This window comes from Macrobrachium rosenbergii, chromosome 56 (assembly GCF_040412425.1).
Source record: "Macrobrachium rosenbergii isolate ZJJX-2024 chromosome 56, ASM4041242v1, whole genome shotgun sequence".
In the NCBI taxonomy this organism is placed as follows: Eukaryota; Metazoa; Arthropoda; class Malacostraca; order Decapoda; family Palaemonidae; genus Macrobrachium; species Macrobrachium rosenbergii.
The window spans coordinates 39329127-39350846 of record NC_089796.1 but is presented as its reverse complement, the minus strand read 5'-3'; the positions used below and the strand labels follow the sequence as shown (position 1 = coordinate 39350846).

At 42.0% G+C, this 21720-nt stretch overlaps 1 protein-coding gene across 2 annotated transcripts in view; it reads right to left on the bottom strand.

The window, feature by feature from the left end:
• Positions 1-8330: 8330 nt before the first annotated feature.
• The window catches only part of LOC136836489 (mitochondrial 2-oxodicarboxylate carrier-like), a 237119-nt gene continuing 223729 nt past the window's right edge, over positions 8331-21720 (bottom strand). For both annotated transcript variants that reach the window (XM_067100821.1, XM_067100822.1), the window contains one exon: positions 8331-9583. In XM_067100821.1, the coding sequence (XP_066956922.1) occupies positions 9322-9583 (262 nt within the window). In that variant the 3' untranslated portion in view covers positions 8331-9321. The remainder of the gene's footprint in view (positions 9584-21720) is intronic.

Sequence of the window (21720 nt, the reverse complement as noted above, 5' to 3'; positions counted from 1 at the left end):
CATTCCATTTCTAGCACGTGATCATTTTCACTGTTATTCTTGGTTGCTTGTGCCTTTTGGCTAATATTTCGCCTTTTCCAGCATGTCGTCGAGCAGCTTTACTGTATCCAAGTTAAGTACCATCTTATTGTGGGGTTTTTATGATAAGTTTGGCTGTTTCAGCCCGTATTTATTAATTATACGTGGTTCTGTTATGACGCTACGGCGTCCCCCAGCCAGCCTTGTTGTCCGCGAGGTACGCCCGTCCAGCTTGTTCTGTTTGGGCTTTTCCTTGTCGGTTTCATTGCTTATCTTTATTTCCCCTAGGATTCATCCTGGTGGCATTTCCTAAGCTGGGTTTTTTCGGTGTTTCTCTAACGATAATTTTGTTGAACCGTATCATTGGGGTTCCTGCATTTGGGTTCCCGTCATCTTCCCGCTTAGGTAACTCCACAGGATGTTTCCCCTTGGACAGTTATAGCTTTATAATTATTATAATTATTATTTTGCTGGTGCTTGACATCATGTTTTCAACTGTTTACAATTATTAATTGTTACCGTGGGGGCGTCAGGTACAGTTTTACTGTTTACTTCCTGTCGCTTCTCTCGGTTAGGCTACGCGCCTAGCACAAGCACAAGTTTATTTTATTGTTTATGCATATATGATGGTGATTTATTATTATTCTGGTTATCTTATTTATCCTGCCTAGTGTATGTTAGGCTTTTATTTTGCGCCTTTGGCCTCCTGCTCTCCCTTTCACCTGGGTTAGGTTAGGCGAGAGGAGGGGATCAGCAGGTAGAGGGAGTTTCTGTTGTTGTTCCATCCTCTGACCGTTGTTTGGGTTGTGGAGTGAGACCCCATAGTCCTCCCCCTTCTTTACAGAGGGGTAGAGGTTTTTTCTGTGGGTGCGTCTCCTCCATGCTTTTATAGCATTCCCTTTCTTTCGGCTCTGGTTGGTCTTCGACACGGGAATTTCTCTCCCTGTTGTTTCCTCATCCCTCCCTTTCCTTCTCTCCCTTTTTATGTCATAGGCTACGTCTATGTGTGGGGTGAGAGTATGGAGGCCTTAGGTCGCTATTCCCTTCCCTTTCCTTCAGGGTAGGCCATGATCTCTCCAGCTGGTATTAATTACCTAGCGTGGTTGGGTTTACAGTTGAGGGGGTGAAGGCATCTTCCCCAGTCTCCTGTTTTCCTCTGCTCTGGCCTACTCTCTTCCTTATCCCATCAACCCCCTACCCTGGTCTACCCTGGGTCCAGCTCTTTGTCATCTTCTCATGCTGGTGACGTCGGTGTCCGACGACAACCCCGAGTTGTTGGATCTTTCCTGGTGGAGGGATTCACTCCCTCCCAGGGCTGATCCCAGATGGCATTTTTCTGGGCTCAGTGTCTCGTTAACCCGCTCTCCTAGGATCGAGCAGGTTTTCGAACTTTCTCAGGGTTACTTTTTTCTTAGCCTTGTCCCGCGTTCGCTCCGGCGTTCGGGATGCTCTAGTTGGGTTGACTGGCGCTTACACCTGCCCTTGTGGATCTGTGGTGCTTTGTAGCCTCACCCTTCTATTGTTCTCTAGCGGTAGAGGCTTGGGATCCCCGGAGGGGGTGGTGCCGGACTCCGGGGAGTGCGGATTTTTATGTCATTGTTAACCGATTATGTTACCATCCTCTGTATATATATGCATTTATTTTGTTTCCGGCGGCTCATCCCGCCGTCGGATATATATTTGTTTTCCTGTTATTGTTATTAGAGTCTGGTGATCTTACCCTTGGGTTCCGCCGTTTTATTCCCGGCACCCCTTGTGGTAAGGGTCCCGTTGATTCGGCTCACTCGTTCCGCCGGAGTATTCCGGCAGTCGAGGGGCTTCTTGCTTACCTTAAATTTAAGTTACTTTTTCTGGTAGGCCCGTCTCTGACAGGGTTTTTCATTCCGCCGGAGTGCTCCAGTAGTACAGTTTGAAATACCTGTACCTGCTTAGTTTAAGTTTCTTAGAGTGGTAGGTTCATATACTGTTCACACTTACAGACTGTTTGTTGTGAGGAGCCCGGTTGTACCGCCACCCTCCACCAACCCTACGGGCATGTGGTGTGTCGGACCCACGCTGGCTGTGCGGTCCGGCTTGATGACCTAATTGTCTGGCATCCGGAAGGCTGTGAGGTTTGCTTCGCGCTTTGTGGGTGCATCCAGGACGAGTCGGTAAGCTGCTTACTTTCGTTCTTCACGATAGTTACAGTTTGCTATGTTGCCATATTTTGTGTTCTAGCACTTATATAGTTTACAGTATATTAGCCCTTCCTTGATTCCCTGCTCCCTTTCAGGCCGACGAGTCCTCCAAGAAGGAGGCCCTAGAGTCTCTCCACGCCTGGGTGGCTGGGTTCGGGAGGAACGTCCCGTCGGGGAAGCCCTACGTCCTCGACGGGAAGCTGAGGGATTTGCGGCCGTACCAGCTGATGTGGCCGCACCCATCATTGAGCAGATCCGGGTCGTGACCCAGCCACTTCTAGAGGACCCCATTTACGTGGAGGTTTCAGAGGACGTCGCCGCTCTAGATTTGGACCTGGAGCCCATGAACACCGAGCAGGACCAGGTGGTAGGTAGAGAGGTAAGTGAGGCAGTGGGGGCGGGCGCCCTTTTTGATTCCCCTTCATCCTGTTTCTTCATTTCAGGGCTTTGCTAAATCTTCTATCTTGAGGGACAGCGCTCCATCTACTGTCCCCAAGTTGAAGACATCGTGGAAGGCGAAGGGCTTCAAGTCCTCGTCTTCCCTCAAGGCATCCCCTTTCCCCCCGTCGAAGCCAAAGGTTGCTGAACCTGTGGCCTCCGGGAGCAAACCAGGTACCTCGGGCAAAGGAGCGAGTAAGAGGGTGGCCAGGCCCAGCCCTCCTCGCCAGCCTGCCTTTGACCCTGAGGCGTTTGCGGGGATGTTGCTAGAGAGGTTCTCTATGGAGGTTGAGGCCAAACTTTCTAAGTTGACGGAGAGGCTACAGAGTCAGGAGAATCTTCTTGCTGATATGGCACGCTCCGGTGGGGACTGACCACAATACCAGATGCCTGACACTGCTACCCTCCCTCCTTTTGATGTAGGGAACCCGTGGCGTTTCGCTCTTGCTATTCGCCATGAAGATACCTTGACCATCGAAGGACTAGGTACCAGACGCCTGGAGGAGCTGGAGTTCTTCCTGGCTGATCTCTTGCCCCCCTACCCAGGCTTCGTTAGGCTGACGGAGGAAGCCTGGGCACGCCAGACAAGGTCCCTAAGGAGACGGTGATCTTCCCTAGGGATCAGGCGCAATCTGCTCTCTTGCGCACCTTTTCCGAGTGGCAGGCGGAGAACACGGTTGACCCCCTTCAAGGGCAACTTCACTATGTTTTCCTCGGGGATAACCTGCCTGAACAAGGTTGCTATCGCAACCGCTCAGGCTTGCTTGGATGGCAAACCCTTGCCTCAGCTTAGGAATCAGCCCACGTCCTGATCTTCCCAGGGGATGACGAGTTCTGAACAAGGTTGGGCTTGCGCGTCAAACCAGTTTAGTGAGCAGCTTCCTAGGCTTCCGGAAACTCTCCTGGGCTGAGTTCGCTTCGGGAATGGCAAACCCTTGCCTCCTCAGCCATTGTTTCCAGGAATCCCTGACCCAGTCGGACCTGTACGACTTCGGTGGCAAAGATGAACTGATCTTCCCAGGGGATGAAGATGAAGTTCTGGAAAGACGCTCCCGGTGGGGTATCTCCGCCAAGACATTTACTGGGAAACGTTGGAAGCATAAGACCACAACACCAGACGGTTGTTCAGGCGTTCCAGTCTCGACGGTGAACCAATCGCCCACCTCCAAACCAGTTTAGTGAGCAGCCCAATCCTTCCAAGCGTCTCCCTCCCGGAAACTCTCCTGAAGGCTGAGTTTTCGGCCTTAATAGGAGCGCAAGGCTGAGCCCCTACAGAGGCAGAGCTGGATCCGTCCCGGGGGAAGTGGCCGTGAGAGGAAACAAACCTGCCCTCCCAGCAAAAAGTGATTCCTTCAGATTGTGTCTGTGGAGCTGGATCAGGACCCTCCTCCCCTGAAATCAACCCTCTCCATACAGGACTTTGCAACAAACAATAAAGAAAGTGAGGCACCTCAAATTTCAAGGCAGGCTGTTCACTTCCACAGTTGCCAGCAAAAGTGATTCTAGATCTGAAATCTCTACATACAATGCAACAAATTTCGCATGCTTAGTTGCTCACCTACTGCCGTGTGGAGCCGTCACCACCTCTATCGATCTTTCAGACGCTTATTATCACGTCCCGGTAGTGTGGAACTTCTTTCCCTTCCTGGGTTTCAGACTAGGGAAACAGGCCTACTCCTTCAGGGTCATGCCTTTCGGGCTCAATATAGCCCCCACGATATTCACGAAGCTGGCGGAAACAGTTGTTCAGCAGCTACGGTCCCAGGGGATCTCCCTAGTAGCATACCTGAACGATTGGTTAATCTGGGCCCCATCCGTACAGGAGTGCCAGAAGGCTGCAGCCATAGTAATCGGGTTCCTGGAGTCCTTAGGCTTTCAATTGAACAGGGAGAAGTCCCGCCTGACTCCGGAGTCTCGGTTTCAGTGGCTGGGTCTCCAGTGGGACCTAACCTCGTACAGACTATCCCTTCCGCCGGCCAAGCGGAGGGAGATAGCCGCCGCTACCAGAAAATTTCTGAAGGGCAAAGCAGCATCCCGCCGGTCTCAAGAGAGGATTCTCGGCTCTCTTCAGTTTGCTTCAGTAACAGACCTGCTCTTGAAAGCAAGACTAAAAGACATAAACAGAGTGTGGCGGAGACGAGCCAATGTCAGGCTCAGAGACAGAGTCTCTTCAATCCCGAAATCTTGAAGACAAGGCTTCGACCATGGTCCACAGTCAAAGGCCTTTCGAAGTCTGTCCCCCTTGAATTTCCTCCCCCAGCTCTGGTAATCCACACAGACGCTTCATTAAGCGGCTGGGGAGGGTACTCACCAAAACAAAAAGTACAAGGGACATGATCTACAATGTTTTGACAGTTCCATATAAACACCTTGGAAGCTATGGCAGTGTTTCTAACTCTGAAGAAACTTTGCCCCGCCGCCAGATTCACATCAGGCTGGTGTTAGACAGCGCCGTGGTGGTTCATTGCATAAACAGGGGGCTCTCCAAATCGGGTCGCGAAATCAGGTGATGTTAGCTATCTTCACCCTGGCGAACAAGCATGGCTGGCATCTGTCAGCCACCCACCTAGCGGGGGTGCGGAACGTGGTGGCGGATTCTCTGTCCAGAACTACTCCGTTGGAGACGGAGTGGTCTCTGGACGGGGAATCGTTCAATTGGATATGCCGCCGGGTTCCGGGACTCCAAGTGGATCTGTTCGCCACAGAGAGCAATCACAAGCTTCCCTGTTATGTGGCTCCCAATCTGGACCCCCATGCCTACGCCACGGACGCAATGACCATAGGTTGGAACAATTGGGAGAGGATCTATTTGTTTCCCCCAATAAACATGTTGTTGAAAGTACTACACAAACTCAGGTCATTCAAGGGCCAACTAGCCCTGGTAGCCCCCCATTGGCCGAAGAGCAACTGGTTCCCTCTGCTTCTGGAGCTCAAGTTGCAGTGTCATCAGATACCCAAACCCAGACTGACCCAAGTAGTACAAACCAAGACTGTGTCAACTTCCTTAAAAATTCAGAATGCCCTGGTTTTGTGGACTTTATAAAATTTGCTGCTAAAAAGGGAGAAAACATTGACCCCGTTAACACTCTGTTTCTAGAATCCGATAAGAGAGATTCTACTCTCAGGCAATATGATTCAGCAGTCAAAAAATGAGCATCCTTTTTGAAGGCATCTGAAGCTCAGACTATGACTACTAACCTAGCGGTTACCTTCTTTAGATCACTGTTTGAAAAAGGCCTAGCTCCAGCCACTATTACTACAGCTAAATCAGCCTTGAAGAAGGTATTTTTGTATGGCTTTAAGATTGATCTTACAGATTCATACTTTTCCTCCATCCTCCATCCCTAGAGCATGCGCCCGTTTGAGACCGGTAACACGCCCACATTCTGTTACCTGGTTCCTAAACGATGTTCTAAAGTTAGCCTCTGATATTGATAACTCACAATGCTCTTATCTGGATCTGCTAAGGAAGACCTTGTTTCTGATTAGCTTAGCTTCAGGTGCCAGAATCTCAGAGCTATCTGCTCTCTCTAGAGGTGATGATCACATTGATTTCCTCCCGTCGGGAGAAGTTCTCCTTTTCCCTGATCATAGGTTTCTAGCGAAAAATGAAGACCCTCAGGACAGGTGGTCCCCCTGGAAGGTGGTGCCTCTTCCACAGGACCGGTCCTTCTGCCCAGTCTTTACCTTAAAGGCTTACTTACGAAGAACTCCTCAGTGTATGTCGGGTCCTCTCTTTATCAGGGAAAAAGGTGGAACTCTTTCTTTGAATGCTATAAGACAGCAAATTCTGTATTTCATTAAACAGGCCAACCCGGATTCAGTTCCTAAGGTTCATGATATCCGTGTGGTAGCTACCTCTACTAATTATTTTCATAATATGGATTTTGCTGAACTTACCAAGTATACGGGATGGAAATCACCTCTAGTGTTTAAACGCCACTATCTAAAATCACTCGAAGCTCTGAAATTCTCTACAGTGGCTGTGGGGAGTGTCATCCCCACCTTAATTATCCTTAACCCTTATCCTTTCCCCCGCCCGCCTGCCTCATTTATTTCTCTGCCTGTTCTCCTGGTTCAATCATGCCTCACTGCCTTGCTCCTCATAATTGATACTAGTATTGCCATTATTATTGTTTGTCTTGGTGATTGTGTTCTGTTATGCTGTGTATTTAGATTTAAGCCTAGAGGTACTTGTGTTATTTCATTTTACGCTTCGTGTACCTCACATTTTTGATATTGTATAAGGTATATTATGTATTTCTCTTATGTATAGTTTATATTTACCTATCTATAACATTGTATTGTTGGGTGTTTTTGTTCCACCCGTACTTAGCTATAATTTGTTTCTCTTTGCTGTGCTGAGATACCATATTAAATCTAATTTGTTCATAGCATGTGTTTTTGTTCATGATCACCTTTTGTTTATTTTGTATCTTGGCAGGTTTGGCATGATTCTCCTTTACTATTTCACCGGGTGACACAGGGACGAACTCAGAAAAGGGATTTTGACAAAGGAAAAATCTATTTCTGAGGGAGGCCCTGTGTCACCTGGTGACCCTCCCAGTATCTGGTTTCCCCCACTGCTTTGGCATTCCAAGCCTGGGGGTGGTGCTAGACTGGAATGAGTTCAGATGGCGCTGGGGTCGCCGCTTGGCGGGCGGGTGAGTGAGGGAGCTGGTACGGCTCCCTGCTCTTCCGAGGGATTTTGCCATTGGGATGTCTTTCGAGTGTGATTCTGTGGCTGTGATTTATTCACTCACCCTTATCCATACCGACGCCTTCTTGGTATAAGAAGACGCTCGATCTGGGGGTAGTAACCCCAGCATTCCTGATAACTTTTTTCTCTGGTATATTTAGCAATATTTATACCTAGAAATTCGTGCAAGAAAGGAATTTCACCGGGTGACACAGGGCCTCCCTCAGAAATAGATTTTTCCTTTGTCAAAATCCCTTTTTCCAACATTTATATAATAGTTGATTTTCCTTCGAAGTTTCATCATCAATAGGTAAGACTCCATTAAATCACAGATGCTTCCATGCTGCATAATAGCAGATAAAAATTTCACCAATCCAAAACTGGGGCAAGCACAATCAGAATGGGTGAGTCTGCCTTTAAAAAGAAGCCGGTCAAGTTATCCCCTTCAGCATACCCTCTCATTAACAACTGAATGATGTGATCTTGCTTGCGAGCAATTTTATAAATTCTTAATGATACTGATAACTGATTAGGTTAAGAATAAATGTTGCACAACCAGATTTTCAAAGAGATATAGTTATGTCTTACAACAAGGTCAACAAACTGACACCTCAACATTAATTTCAATATAAATATTTATTAAACAACATTTTATTAAATTTAATAAAAAAATATGTTTTATTATCTTTTGAGTGCCTCAAAGTAAGGATTTCTCCAAAACTCTGGCTGATCTTTGTGCACACAGCTATAAAAATGATATTCACACATAAAAGTTTTGAAGTATGACCATGCATTTGTAACCTACTTATAAACCGTATTTCCCAGAGTTGAAGATGAATTTAGCATGCATTCTAAAGGCTGAGGCTACATTTTTGATCAGCTTATCCTAACCCCAGGGAAAGTTATCTTTGATAAACAGTTATCAGAATTCCTGTAGACAACCTCTGAATGAAGTGTGTGTTCTATTACATTTGATTAAAAAATCAACAAGTATCATAAAAACACAAAACACTTTATTACAATCAGAAAGACTTATTCCCATATTAGCATACTAGGCCAGACGAGTTAACAGAAGAGTAGTAACTTCAATATAAACCAATATCACCTCTATTTTCACTCTTCTCAAATGACCCTGACATTAAAGAAGCTGACAAAAGTAAAACTGCAGGCATGTTAAAAGAATTTACACGTAAATCCTGTTACAGTAGGAATACCATAACCAAAGTGGAAATTTTTCAACATGTTACTTTTTTTTATGATAGTTTCTTCAGAAATTCACACTGACTTTTTGACATTTGGTAACAATGTGCAAAACATTTTCAGGTTTTGAAGATTAAAATGTTATTTCTTGCTTTATAATATCAATATTGTGTGGATTTTTATCTTTATTCTATTTTTATTTTGTTCTATTCGGGATGCCATGCCCATGCCATGTTTCAACAAAGTGTAACTGTGTACTAAAATGTTATTCTATATATTTGTATTACTGCATAATGTGGTGTTTAATTTCTCTTTATGATTTAAAAAAAGACAACTGCATAACCCTACATCCAATATTATCAGAATCTTAAAAAACTGCATCATCTGTAGCCCATCCACTTACGCGTGCGCGCACACACACACACACACACACTGATGGCCAAGAAAATCTGACACAACACAGCTGGGCAGTTTATACACTTAATAATCTGTGTTTAAGTTTTCAATTTACAAGTATGTCAACTTTAGAAAAGGTCATTTAATAATATAATCAACTGAATAAAAAAAAATATATTTTTAAACCAAATGAACCAGAAAACTACAACCACCAACACACTGTAACAGCCAACGTCATGGGACTTCAATGAACTGAGACAGAAGAGAAGAATAAGGCTTACAATTTTTTCTAAATTTCGCTAGTCAAAAATTGGGTGATTCTTCGAGGTCTGAGCATCTTCAATGCCAGGAAACACGGTAACTCTTTTAAAAACTGAAATTAACATACGATATTCACATCCTTGTCACAGAAAATAGAATGGGAACAATTTCATGAATATAGCACTGGATTAGAGCATAAAACGTTACACTTACCTGAGGCTGTGTTACCCTTGTATTTACAGAATGAAAGAGGCCAAAGTAAACACAATTGAAAAGACCATTACGACCAATGGTTGCCGTTACTCCTTTGTTGAGACCTCTGAAGCCCAAGCCTTGCGTCTTGATAATTTCCCGAGCAACTGCAAATGTTCCCGGGGACACTTTATGCTGAGCTCTGTGATTGATATTTATTATTAGATCCACGTACTTTACTCTGTTTCAACTAGGATTTTCCCTACCATTTCTATTCACATGTCAATATCTTTTAAGTACTTAACATAATTTGAGTTTCACTGCATATAGGAAGTTTTTACTTTTATGCTACCTCAGAATTTCTAAAAGAATTTCAGAGGAATCAGTGCCAGTATCCTTTGAACATAATATCTTCCACAACTGCATTTTCAAGTTGTATAAAATACCAAAAGGTAATGTAGAGTTTCAGTTCAGTTTTTATTTTGTTAATGATAATTTTAAAATAGAAAACAAACATAAAACTGAACAAATTACCACAAACAGTATTAAACCTTATATGGTTTCCAAATGACTGAACAAATTACCACAAACAGTATTAAACCTTATATGGTTTCCGAATGACACTAGGCCTGGCAAAATCAACTAAACTAAATGTTTTACACCAAAGGAAATTACATATCTAACACTAACTTCAAAAACTCGATACATTACAACTTAAAGATTCTCACAGCATGACTCACTTCTTGCCTTTCCATAAGAAATAGCACATACAGACATTTTATAAAATTGTTTTACTACCGTTTACATAACTTGAAAATTATCATAAACATTAGCTATTTGTACAGTCCATTAAAATATTGTACAGTCAGGCCTCAAAAATCGAGCACCCTTGGGACCAAGCCAATGCCGGACCAGAGAAAATTCAGAATTTTAGAATCAACCCTAAAAACCCCCTATGTAAACAGTCTGGCCAGCTCATTCCACATATATGGTGCTGTTATCAAAAGCAGAACAAAGCTTATGAATAATAATTGTCATTTGTTAGGTTAGTTCCTTAGTAAAATTCTGGCCTGATCCATAAGCATCTCTCCGGAAATACTTACACCTACGTTGGAGCTTAAACTTCTTTATAAATTCACTGTCAAATTTTGATCTCCTCAGCCCTTCATTGTTTTTGGGCACTTCAAACTTCTCTGGTTTTTGTTTTCAGCAAAAAAAAAAAAAAAAAAAAAATCTACTGCTTTTGTTTCTTTAACCCTAAACGTGTTTGTGAGTGTGACACGCACACAGATATTCATTTGTAAAAGTTAAATAATACAGTTGTTAAGAATAATGATTATCTTAATAAAACTTGTTTTACATACTGTAAGCAATTATATTTCATGCATTATTGTCATGTTATCGTATCATAGTTTACGAATACAGCAAACATGCGCCATTTGCATTCTGCTAATGTTTACATTCTGCACTTCATCAGCTGATTGCATTTTACCGTTATCTTCACAGTCATTAGTTGCTAAATGGAACGCACTTCGGAGAATTATTTTATATGTAAATTATCAAAGCAGAGTTTAAAAATGCAACTTACTCTATTTATAAATGCAATAAATTAAATGAAGTATAGCTGAGATTTCGCCAGTATTCGATGTTGCTTTTGGCTCTTCCAATACATTTTGTGGCCTGCACATGATTCGTTTCTTCACCCACAGCTACAACCGTAAATTTAGTGGCATACTTTCATACCAATTTCCTCTCCACTGAGTGAAGGACAAATAAAGATTTATTTCATTCCTATTTATGGAAGTCACTGCTGAAAATCAGCAAAATTTTAAAACGTTGACAACTGTAACTGTAACGGCAAACCCCTGTGATTCATACAGTATTCTCAACCTGCTGCAGTGACTGAAAATGTAAAAATTCATTGGTTAGTTTCAAACGGACTCGCTAGGCTTACCATTATTTTGTAATTATTTACCTCCTGTTTCTCTGGGAGGGAATTTTACTTATATTTGCCTCCCTAATCTGGGAGATCAGATTGGAGGGAAGGACCAGCTTTTTTGAGAACCACTGGTTTACAGTATGTCAGTACTTGCTGTTGTTTATGCCAGTGTCTTGCACACACTAGTAAGTGGTTGTTAATTATAAGAAAATAGTGATGAATTCTTAGACATGTCACAATGTTGGTAAGCCTGTTATAATGTATGAAGAGCTGCATTTAACCTAATGAACTTTGGCTTCCAGACCTATTTTTTAGTTGAAGGCTAACTCGGATGTAACATGCATTATCAGTGGTACCTACCGAAACCGAGACAGGCGTAGAAAGCCTAGTACAGTGTAATCTCCTGAAATACATCTCGCACTATATAAGATGAAAGCATGTTTTTGGACAAAATTTCAATGATCGCATAGTACACGAGATCGGAAGGTACATATTTATATACACAAATTTACGGGTCTTTTGTATGCTGTATATTTTTAAGTTTCCCAAAATGTTTTCATTGGAAATAAACTGTGCTTGTGTATTTACAGAGCAAGCTTCAGTTCCAAAATCTGAAACAATCCAAAAAGTGAAACATGGCACCGCCCTCGTAGCCGCTCAAGAACCAATGATGGCTGATTCAAAAACGACTTGGACCAAAGGAGTTCCCAGACCATGGAATGCCAGATTTTCGAGGTCGGACTGCATTAGGGTAGTAATGAAATTCGGTCAGTAAATAAAGACCATCATGGAAGCAATGTTTGTGTAAAACACCCTGTGAACCCTACATCTTTAGTACATAAGGCCTTTCTCAATGATGACTTTCCAAAGCAAAGTCATTTTAAGAACAGTATTAAATGTAGTTGATCATTTTCTATTTTACTGGAATTAATGATTTTTAACTTCACCTCACAAAATCGTGGAAGCTTTAATCATATGCCTGTGTGTCTATTTACATCTACATGTAGCCTAGTATTCCATCAATGTTGTCTACATAGTGTGTGTGTGTGCTTCTTAGTGCAGTATCATGTTTGCCATTTTTCTTTTTTGCTTTACTTGATTTACTATACAGTATTTCATTACAAGTTTAGTTGACTCTAAGTACGATTAGCAAACATATGATAACAGCAGACAAGAGAATATTTTTTCTCTCTCTCTCTCTCTCTCTCTCTCTCATACATACATGCATACACACACATATATATGTGTGTGTGTGAGAGAAAAATATTCTGTCTACTGTTATGATATATATATATATATATATATATATATATATATATATATATATATATATATATATATATATATATATATATATCATGGAAATCCACTGGACCCAATGTTAGCCAATGCCTTTCTTGCATATCATGAGGTTGGATGGTTAAAAGAATGTCCTGTATCTTTAAAACCACTTCTATATAGACACTATATAGATCTCCCACTCACATTCCTTTGTTTCTAGAGTATTTAAAGTCAAAGCTTGAAAATATTACATTTACGGCAGAAACAGAGACTGATGGAAAGCTGACCTTTCTGGATGTTCTCGTAGGCCGTAAAGTTGGTGAGTTTCAAACAGAAGTGTATAAAGAGTTAAAGTATATCTTAGTTTAACCAGACCACTGAACTGATTAACAGCTCTCCTAGGGCTGGCCCGAAGGATTAGATTTATTTTTACGTGGCTAAGAACCAATTGGTTACCTAGCAACGGGACCTACAGCTTATTGTGGAATCCGAACCACATTATAGCGAGAAATTAATTTCTATCACCAGAAACAAATTCCTCTTGTTCTTCACTGGCCGGTCGGAGATTTGAACTCGCGACCAACAGAGTGGTAGCTGAGAACGGAACCCGCTCACCCAGCGAGGAACTACAGAAGTGTATAGAAAACCAGTTTTCACAGGACTCTCAACCAAATTTTCATCTTTTATACCCACTGATTTTAAGAGGAACTTGAGTGAAAACTTTAGTGACTAGGGCATTTCAGATTTGTTCTGATTATTTTAGCCTACATTTGGAATTTTCTTGTATAAGTATATTCTTTTTCATAATGGATTCGGTGCTAAATTTACTGACACATACATTGGTAAACAACTCCAAAAACTAATAAGTCCACGTCCCCCAAAAATGACAGTAAACAAAGCTACTATTTATTTTTCCTTGCCTAAATGGGTAAAAGCAGTTTTTCCTTGAGAAACAGTCTATCTAAATTACTAATGGAATTTTACCCTCTGGTCAGTCTCTTGAGTCATATTTGGGCCTAAAATCATAGTACAAAAGTTTTTCAAGTTCAAAGACTACAGTCATCTGCAGTCTATAAGCATCCATGTAGTTGCTGTAATGGAACTTAAATTGGTAAATCAAAGCGCCAGTTTCGGGTCCGTGACTTTGAACACCTAGGCCGGTCAATTAGAACAATCAGGCCACTTAACAAACAAGCATTTAGTGCTATTCGTGAGCATTCCTATCAGCATGACCATCCTCTGAGTATAGATTCTTCTTCTATATTAGCCCGTCGGTCTAGTGATGTGGAGCTAACCACAACTGAAACATTATATACTATCAGAGAAAAACCATCACTCTGTAATAATTCTGTGTCTATCTTCTGTAACCCTCTTTGTATTTGCCTTTTATTCCCCCTCTTGACTCTTGCTTTTATGGGTTAAACGGTACTGTTCAATTTTAATTCTTGGTAGTTAGTTCTGATGTGTTTAATTTTATTTTATTTTAGCGAATGGTTTTCTTATTGTATTTATTTGTTATTTTTGGATGCCTGATGATGGGGTGTATTAGAGGCTCGAAACTAGTCACAATGAAGAATGTTTCCTCAAGTAATGGTCCACCTGTTCCTTATTTGACTCCATTTTCCATGGAATTATTCTGTTGCATGTATGTATATGTATATGTATATATATATATATATATATATATATATATATATATATATATATATATATATATATATATTATAATTAAAGTCATACCATGAACTTACATGAGGTTAGGTTCCAGAACCCCTCGCGCAAGGTGAATTTTTGCGTAAGTTTGGCACGGTCTCTAAAAATGCTAATAAATTATTATTTCTCAAGTTTAAACGCTAAATATGACCCTAATCATGCTCCCAAATTATTAAGCTAACTTTTAAATTAAATCAAAGTTACTGTAATTTCATTTAAAAGTTAGCTTAGTACATTACCCTTAAAAAACAAAATAAATGGCTGACATAAAAATAGAGAGTTGGAAGAGAAATTCTGTCTCTCTCCCCTTCTGACCGAACTATTTTTTGAAGTCTTCTCAACCTCTATTTAATAACTTCTTTATTCTACATCTCTTTCTCTTTGTTCTGAAATGCTTTTTCATTAACAAACTGTTTTTTATTTGGAGACTAATACAACTTTTAGTTATTGTGTCTCTATGTTTTATAATGTATTTACCACACCAGCGCATTTACATTTTGTAGACGGTATAGGTAAAATTAGATCAATTTAAACTATCTACTGTACAGGTAAGGACGCACAGAGAAATAATAAGTTGTAAAAATGTGTGAGTGCTAACTAAGGACGAGAGAGAGAGAGAGAGAGAGAAAGTTATTCTTATGTTAGGTATCAAAAGAAGGAAATTCAGTATTAAACCAACTTTTAAATGAAATTACAGTTACTGTAACTTCATTTAAAAGTAAGCTTAATACATTACCATTAAAAAAAGAAGTAAATGGTTGACGTAAAAGTATAGGTGTGTGTGAAGATTAGTATACTATTTCTCTCTCTCTCCCCATTCCACCGATCTATTTTTAGAAGTGTTCTCAACCTCGTTTTTAAAAACTTCTTTATTCTGTCTCTTTCTCTTTGTTCTGAAATGCTCTATATCTCTATGTTTGAAAACAGCGCATTTAAGGTTTGTAGACGGTAGAGGTAAAATTAGATCAATTTAGAATTATCTACTGTACAGTTAAAGACATACAGAGAAACAGTAATACATAGCTTGTGCTAACTACGAGAGAGAGAGAGAGAGAGAGAGAGAGAGAGAGAGAGAGAGAGAGAGAGATAACAGTTGTCCTTGCTTAAGAGGGAAATTTTTTAAGAATTATTACGGACACAGAGAGAGAGAGAGAATTGGTGGGAAACCTTTGACCCACTAATCAGCAACACTCTCCCTTCTTGTCATGTTAAATTGACATGTCTGACAGCTTTGCCTTCGAGCTTCAAAAAAAAGATGAGGGAAAGATGTGGTAACACGAGTGTTGTTTATTTGTGGTAAATTTCATTTACTTTCTTTTAAAGATGAGTGTAAATTTACATATGATTTAATACTTTATTCCAGTAAGGCAGTTTACAATACTGTAATAATTAGGCTTGTTTTTCAATGTTTTATTATTAGCAACAATTTTTGTGCCTACCCAGTACCCTCACCATAGGCTAGGCCTAACCTAAGATGCTTCACTTCAACACAATCGGCTTTACCAGACTACATTGCCCCCTATTAGTCCATTAAAGCAAGGTTTCACTGTACAGTACAGTGCAGTATATTTATGTTACCTGGACTCCACCACAAAGCTATATGCAGTATAAACATATAGGTATGTTACCTGTCCACAAGGGGTTAATAAAATCAAGCATAAAAAACACAAAACAAAAAAAGATCTAGCAAGTTCACAATACCAGTGAATGAGTGTGCGTACGTATGTACCCTATGCACACGATTGTGTCTACCTTCTGGTTTTGTAAAAATAAAAAATTAGAAATACAGTAAAAATATAATTGAGAAGAGAGTAAAACAAAAAAATGAAGGAGTGTGTGCATTACTATATAGGCTTTAATGTAAGCATACTTCAGTTGATGTGTTCTCTCTCTCTCTCTCTCATATCTCAGTACCGTACATATCCTTTAATAAAATATGAATTATCATAAAAATAAAAACAGGAAAACAAAACAAGCTCTTGGAAGTCAGATGTCTACCTAGCCCTCTTCACCTATCCAACAATGTATCCCTACCCGCTCCCAGCCAACAAAACTGCTCCCCAGCTCTATCCACCTTCAAAAACAACCTCTTTTCTAAGTGAGCTCCTCTACATAGCCTTACTGCTCCTCCTCTCCCATGGTGCCCAGCCATAGGACCTACTTCCCCAACTTGGAAACTTCTCCAGGCCTCCCCCACCCCCTAAAACCACTTCTCAGTCTGTTTAAGAGTGTAAACAGTGTTATCAACATTTTCCAGAGGCTGTGCAGCATTGCCAACCATTGGAGTGGTTTATCAAATTTTTAAAAATCTATATACCCTTGGTGCCTTGTTCCCTCTCTGGGTACATCAGATAATATCGAGTTGCAGATACCGGCAATCTGGATAATCAAGGGATTACTGTAACTGAAAAGACTTGCACTCATGAAGTCAGACAACAATGATTTAAGCTTGATGAAAGATACTCTAAACACCAGACTGCTCACAAATATTTATTGCACTTTATGGGACTGTCTTGCAGTTTTTTATTTATAAATAACACCTCTCACAATTCAGTGCTGCACTTCTTTACTTACTAGAGTTTCCAAGTTCCAGCATTTGCCTGACTTTTGCCAAATGCTTGTGCCTCTGCCTGATCTTTTGTTTGGTCAACAGTCTTTCAAAAGCACTCAGGCTTTTCTGAGTGAATGAAGCGTGTGCTCATGTGCCAACAACTAGCATTTTCCTAAAGTTTCAAACTTTGCACAATTCCAAATACAACCCAGCTATATTTATTGTCGGGGTGATCCTCTCACCACATCAAACCTACAATGAGATGGAGTCGCTATCAGTGTTAATGGGAGAGAAAACAAGGCCATAAAACACTAAAAATTTGATGATTAAATTTTTAAAGCATTAATAAATTTAAAAACTTAAAAATTTTTTTATAGGATTAAATCAATGCATACAAACTAGCCAACATACGGCCACAGGATGAATGGGGATGTGGAGCTATGCATCTTGCAAGCCCAGCGACACCATGAAGTCTACTTCTCTGATGGATGCCAGAACCAACTGGGGCATCTTCCATGTAGAAGGGGGTCTGTTGAGCACTGATAGGTCTATCACTGAATGCTAACCTCCCCCCTCCCCACAAGGCCTTCTCTACCAGGAAGAGGTGGCTGCAGAACCCCAGGGAATTGTCTGACATTACCTCCACTACCCCCTTCTGCAGCACTGCTTCCACCTCTGTCTGAAGGGCTCTCCCATTCAGTGAGTCTGGGCAGTAGGATGGGAAGGGGATGGGGTTTAGGCCAACGAAGACTTTGTGGTCCTGGATGCCAGCCTGTACCCCTGCCCGAGGACAGACACTGTCCACTCTTCTGACCCCCGTTACTACCAAACCGTCCACTTGTCAGCTACACACCCCTCCACTTGTGGCAGCTTGAGAGGGGCTTCTCCTCCTCCCATGGAGACTTCCCTCTTGCTCCTATGGGCTGGCTGGGCAGACTGAAACATCTGAGGTGTGGCTTCATCACCCTTGTTGGGGCTTCCACCAAGATTCTGCTGATGAAATCTAGGCTAGGGGGAGGCATGTCTTCCAATGGTACTTCTCTGGCTGCTGAGGGGTGCCAACCTGTTTACCAAGCCCATGGGGTGGTAGCGAGCCTGGGAGGGGGATGCCTGGGAGAAGAAGGTGTCCCTCAACTCCTTTATTTTACTTTGATGACCTTCTGCACCCAGCCCAGCAGAAAACAGTACAGAGAATCTTGCAAGGGGCTGTTTCTCAGCAAGCCTGCTCTCCTGGGAAATACTCTTGTGTACCACAGAGAGGAAGGACTCTTGCCATTTCAATATCATGTTGGCCCACAAGTGTCCCACTTGTCAGATGCTGTAAGAGAGGACCTTGACTTTGAGGGGCTTAAGTACATTTTCAGGGCTGGTTGCCTCTCAAACCACGAGTTGGCTCAGATGGTTGTTGCCAGAATAAGTTTCATGTTGGTGGCTTTCATGCTGTGCAGCCTCAATCCCCGCTGCTTGAATCTGACGAGTCACACATTATTCCCAAGTCTTCACATGGAAGGCTCCAAGGTTCTGGGAATGGCTGTGGCTTCCTCCAGTATGTAGTACTTGGCCTGGTGGGGAAGTGAAGGTGGCAAAAGTTTCTCCGACCTGGCCAAAGCCAGGGAGTTCTCCAGGCCTGTGACCAAGTTGTCCAACTCTGTGATGAGGCCCTGCACCAGAGGAGACCAGGGGAGGCAAAACAACTACTTCACCTCCAGGGTTGTCTCCACCATTTGTCCAAAGCAGGAATGCCATTTGGGGTCATCGGGGACAGGCACTGGTGGATCAGCAAGGTCCATATGTCTTCAGAACTGCATCATGAAGTCAATGAAACCTTGTTCTTCGGGAGCTTCTAGGCATGGCAGGTCACCCTGTTTTTCAGATCTGTTGCATCCCACCATCTTCCAGACTGGTCAAGGTGAACATCTCCCTACTTGTTGATGAAATTTGTCTAGGAGCGATTTTCTCCACTTCACTATCAGTACAGGTATGTCTCCAGTCCACCAGATTGAAGTCAGGGAGTACCAGAGGAATGGAGCTCTTTGGTCTTGCATGGAGGGAGCTGGAGGGTGAGGCAAGCACTCTGGGTGCAAGAAACTGGAAAAGGGTGAAAGTCTCCTTGAGGGCTCCCTGAATTGTCCTTCAAACCAGCTGCTAGAATGTCTGTCCCCAAAACTGCACTTGGAGCGGGAATATCTGCACTGTCCTGCTGGGGGAACAGGACCTACTCCAAGAGTGGGTGCTGTCCAGAGAGTTTCTCCTCTCCAGTCTGCTTTGCTTGACTGTTCTGGCCCTGTCGGAACAACTACCTGTGCTCACTTTGGAGGAAGACCTCTCTCTGCGGCACTGTTCTCAAACAAGCAGGAAATGGTGGAGATGCCTGATGATGTAGCATAGGCTATCAAGGTGGACTTGTCCTGACGTCCGGTCTCCAATGTCGCCACAGATCACCCCCTCTACAGATGCTGGTACTTGGAGAGGGGGGAGAGGACACTTGAGTCCAAGCAGGACTTCTTATTCCCTGAAGAGGAGCCTTCCCCTTCAACACTGCACACACCTGACTTGGGGGAATCACGGAATCAGACAGTCCTTGCTGTGGTCCTGTATGCCAATGGTTGGAGACTGTAATTGACTGTGGACCATCTCCAACTGATGGATTTCTTTTGCTAGGAACACCAGGACCTTCTTGGCCATCTCTCCAGGAATGGGTTCTTCCCCTGACAACAAGAGGGAACTGCAGAAGTCGCAGAAGGAATCACTAAAGGAGGGGGCCTTGGGGAAGAGCGAATCATGGGAGGGACAGGAGAAGGCTCATAGTCACTTCTCTGGAAGAGGTATTGCCCTTCTTGTGCCTCCTCTTCTCATATAATGCCCACCGTGACTCCTGCCATCTTTCCATGCAGACTGACCATTTACGGGGATATATTTTTGCTGCATCGCCTTTACCAGTGCAATGCCTAACCTCAGGCTTATCCTCTGCCATGGTAGCCATAAAAATGACACAGGAGCTCGACACTAATACAGTACATTCAAAGCACAGCACGACAAAGGGAAGTTGCCCATGTGGTTCAACACCCCAAATAAAGGGGAACAAAGCAATGACCTTGTGCCCCCAACATACTCTGTATTAAATTCACAGTCCATGGCTATTGGATGGATATCAGCACCACAAGCAACTGTATAGATGTCAAACACTGGAATATCACACCGTGGCATGCACAAAAAGAAATCTCAGCATCAAAACAGGAGAACATGCAGTGAACAACAAAGTGCTAAGGCAGCTGAAAACACAGCGGATGAGCTAGGCTGCCTTACGTTGAATGGACTCACAGGGATACCCGATAGGATTTTGTTCTTATTTTAGTCAGTGACAGCCAGCACACCTTGCACACTAAACTCCATTTATGAAAGCATAGGTTCATATTCCAGTGGAGCAAATTCATCCTTCTCATTCATACATTCCATTTTTCTGATGATGACAGTGATAAGACAGCTTAGTTTAAGTTAAAATTCACATTAAAGATGATCAACAGTCTGAAGCAAGTCCCATAATCAAGTTGATATCTCTAAATACAAAAACCTCAATGAAAAAGCAGGTATTTCTAAGCCACATCACAATAGTCATAGACTGCACTTGGTGATTCATTGATCTGTTGGATTCTGAATATTGTACTTCATTTATGGAAGACCTACTTCATTTAAACTGGAATCCTAGGCATTTCTTGAAAGGCAATCTTAGATTATTTACACAGTATTAAATTCAAAACTGGTTTTGTATAAATTTATCTTTAACAGCTTCTCTTCATCCTACTCTTCCATCTTTTGAAAAACATATTTAAGGTATCAAGCTGATTTTGCTGTTAATAACACGTTATACAGTAACCCCTGCCGGTTTCCCTTGCTGCATTCTTTACCGGGTTCCTCCATGACTATGATAAATAACAAAAGATTTATTGCAGATCCTTGATCATCACCCATATGCTCTTAAATCCTTATGGTATACCTACTGCTATCTTCACAATGCTAATATTTTGTTTGAGTTAAATAGTATAATATTACTTGCTAAATGGGTCTTCCTGTAATCTCTGCCTACGTTCCTGACTCAGTACCCTTTAAAACACCTCAGGTGCCACAAAATATGATAATTTTCATGATAAAACTAATTATTTGGATACTTACCTTCTGTTAAAGTTAGCTTTATCTTTGCGCCATTAGGTGTGATCGCCATTTAAAAAAAAATCTAAGTACAATTGGCTAACCTGCTAGGACTGTCTGTGTAATCACCTGTTCCCACCAGATGGTGCTGAATGTTTACGTTCCGGTCAGATTTCATGACCACCCACTAAGATGTGGGGAGGCTGGGTGGGTCTCCACTTTACCAATAGGTAAGTACATATCGAAATAATTAATCATGCAAAATCATATTTGGAATGAATCTTACCTACTGTTAAAGTTAGCTGGCTACCACAATGAATGAAGAAGGTGGGTTAGTACAGCCAGAGAAAGTGTGCTCAGCCAAGCAAACTAAAAACTTTTTTAATGGGGAGCAAAAAGCTTCTAAATAAGGCCCTCGAGGTGAGACTTGTCAGAGAATCCTTACAAGGAAAAAACGACTATCTTGTAGAGTACAGGCAACTCCTGTGCCTGAGTCAAAAGCCCATGAATAACAGTCCAAAACTAAAGATAACTACCACCTTCATATATGAAAGTACACTCCTATATGCCAATGTGTACCTTCATGCTCCTAAAATTCAATAGCAGGATTCCTAACAACTAACAATAAGATAGAAAGCAAGGTTACTATACTATTTGGTTCATGAGAAAGTGTCCCCGCCGCAACGATAGGACTAAGGGCTTTACACCT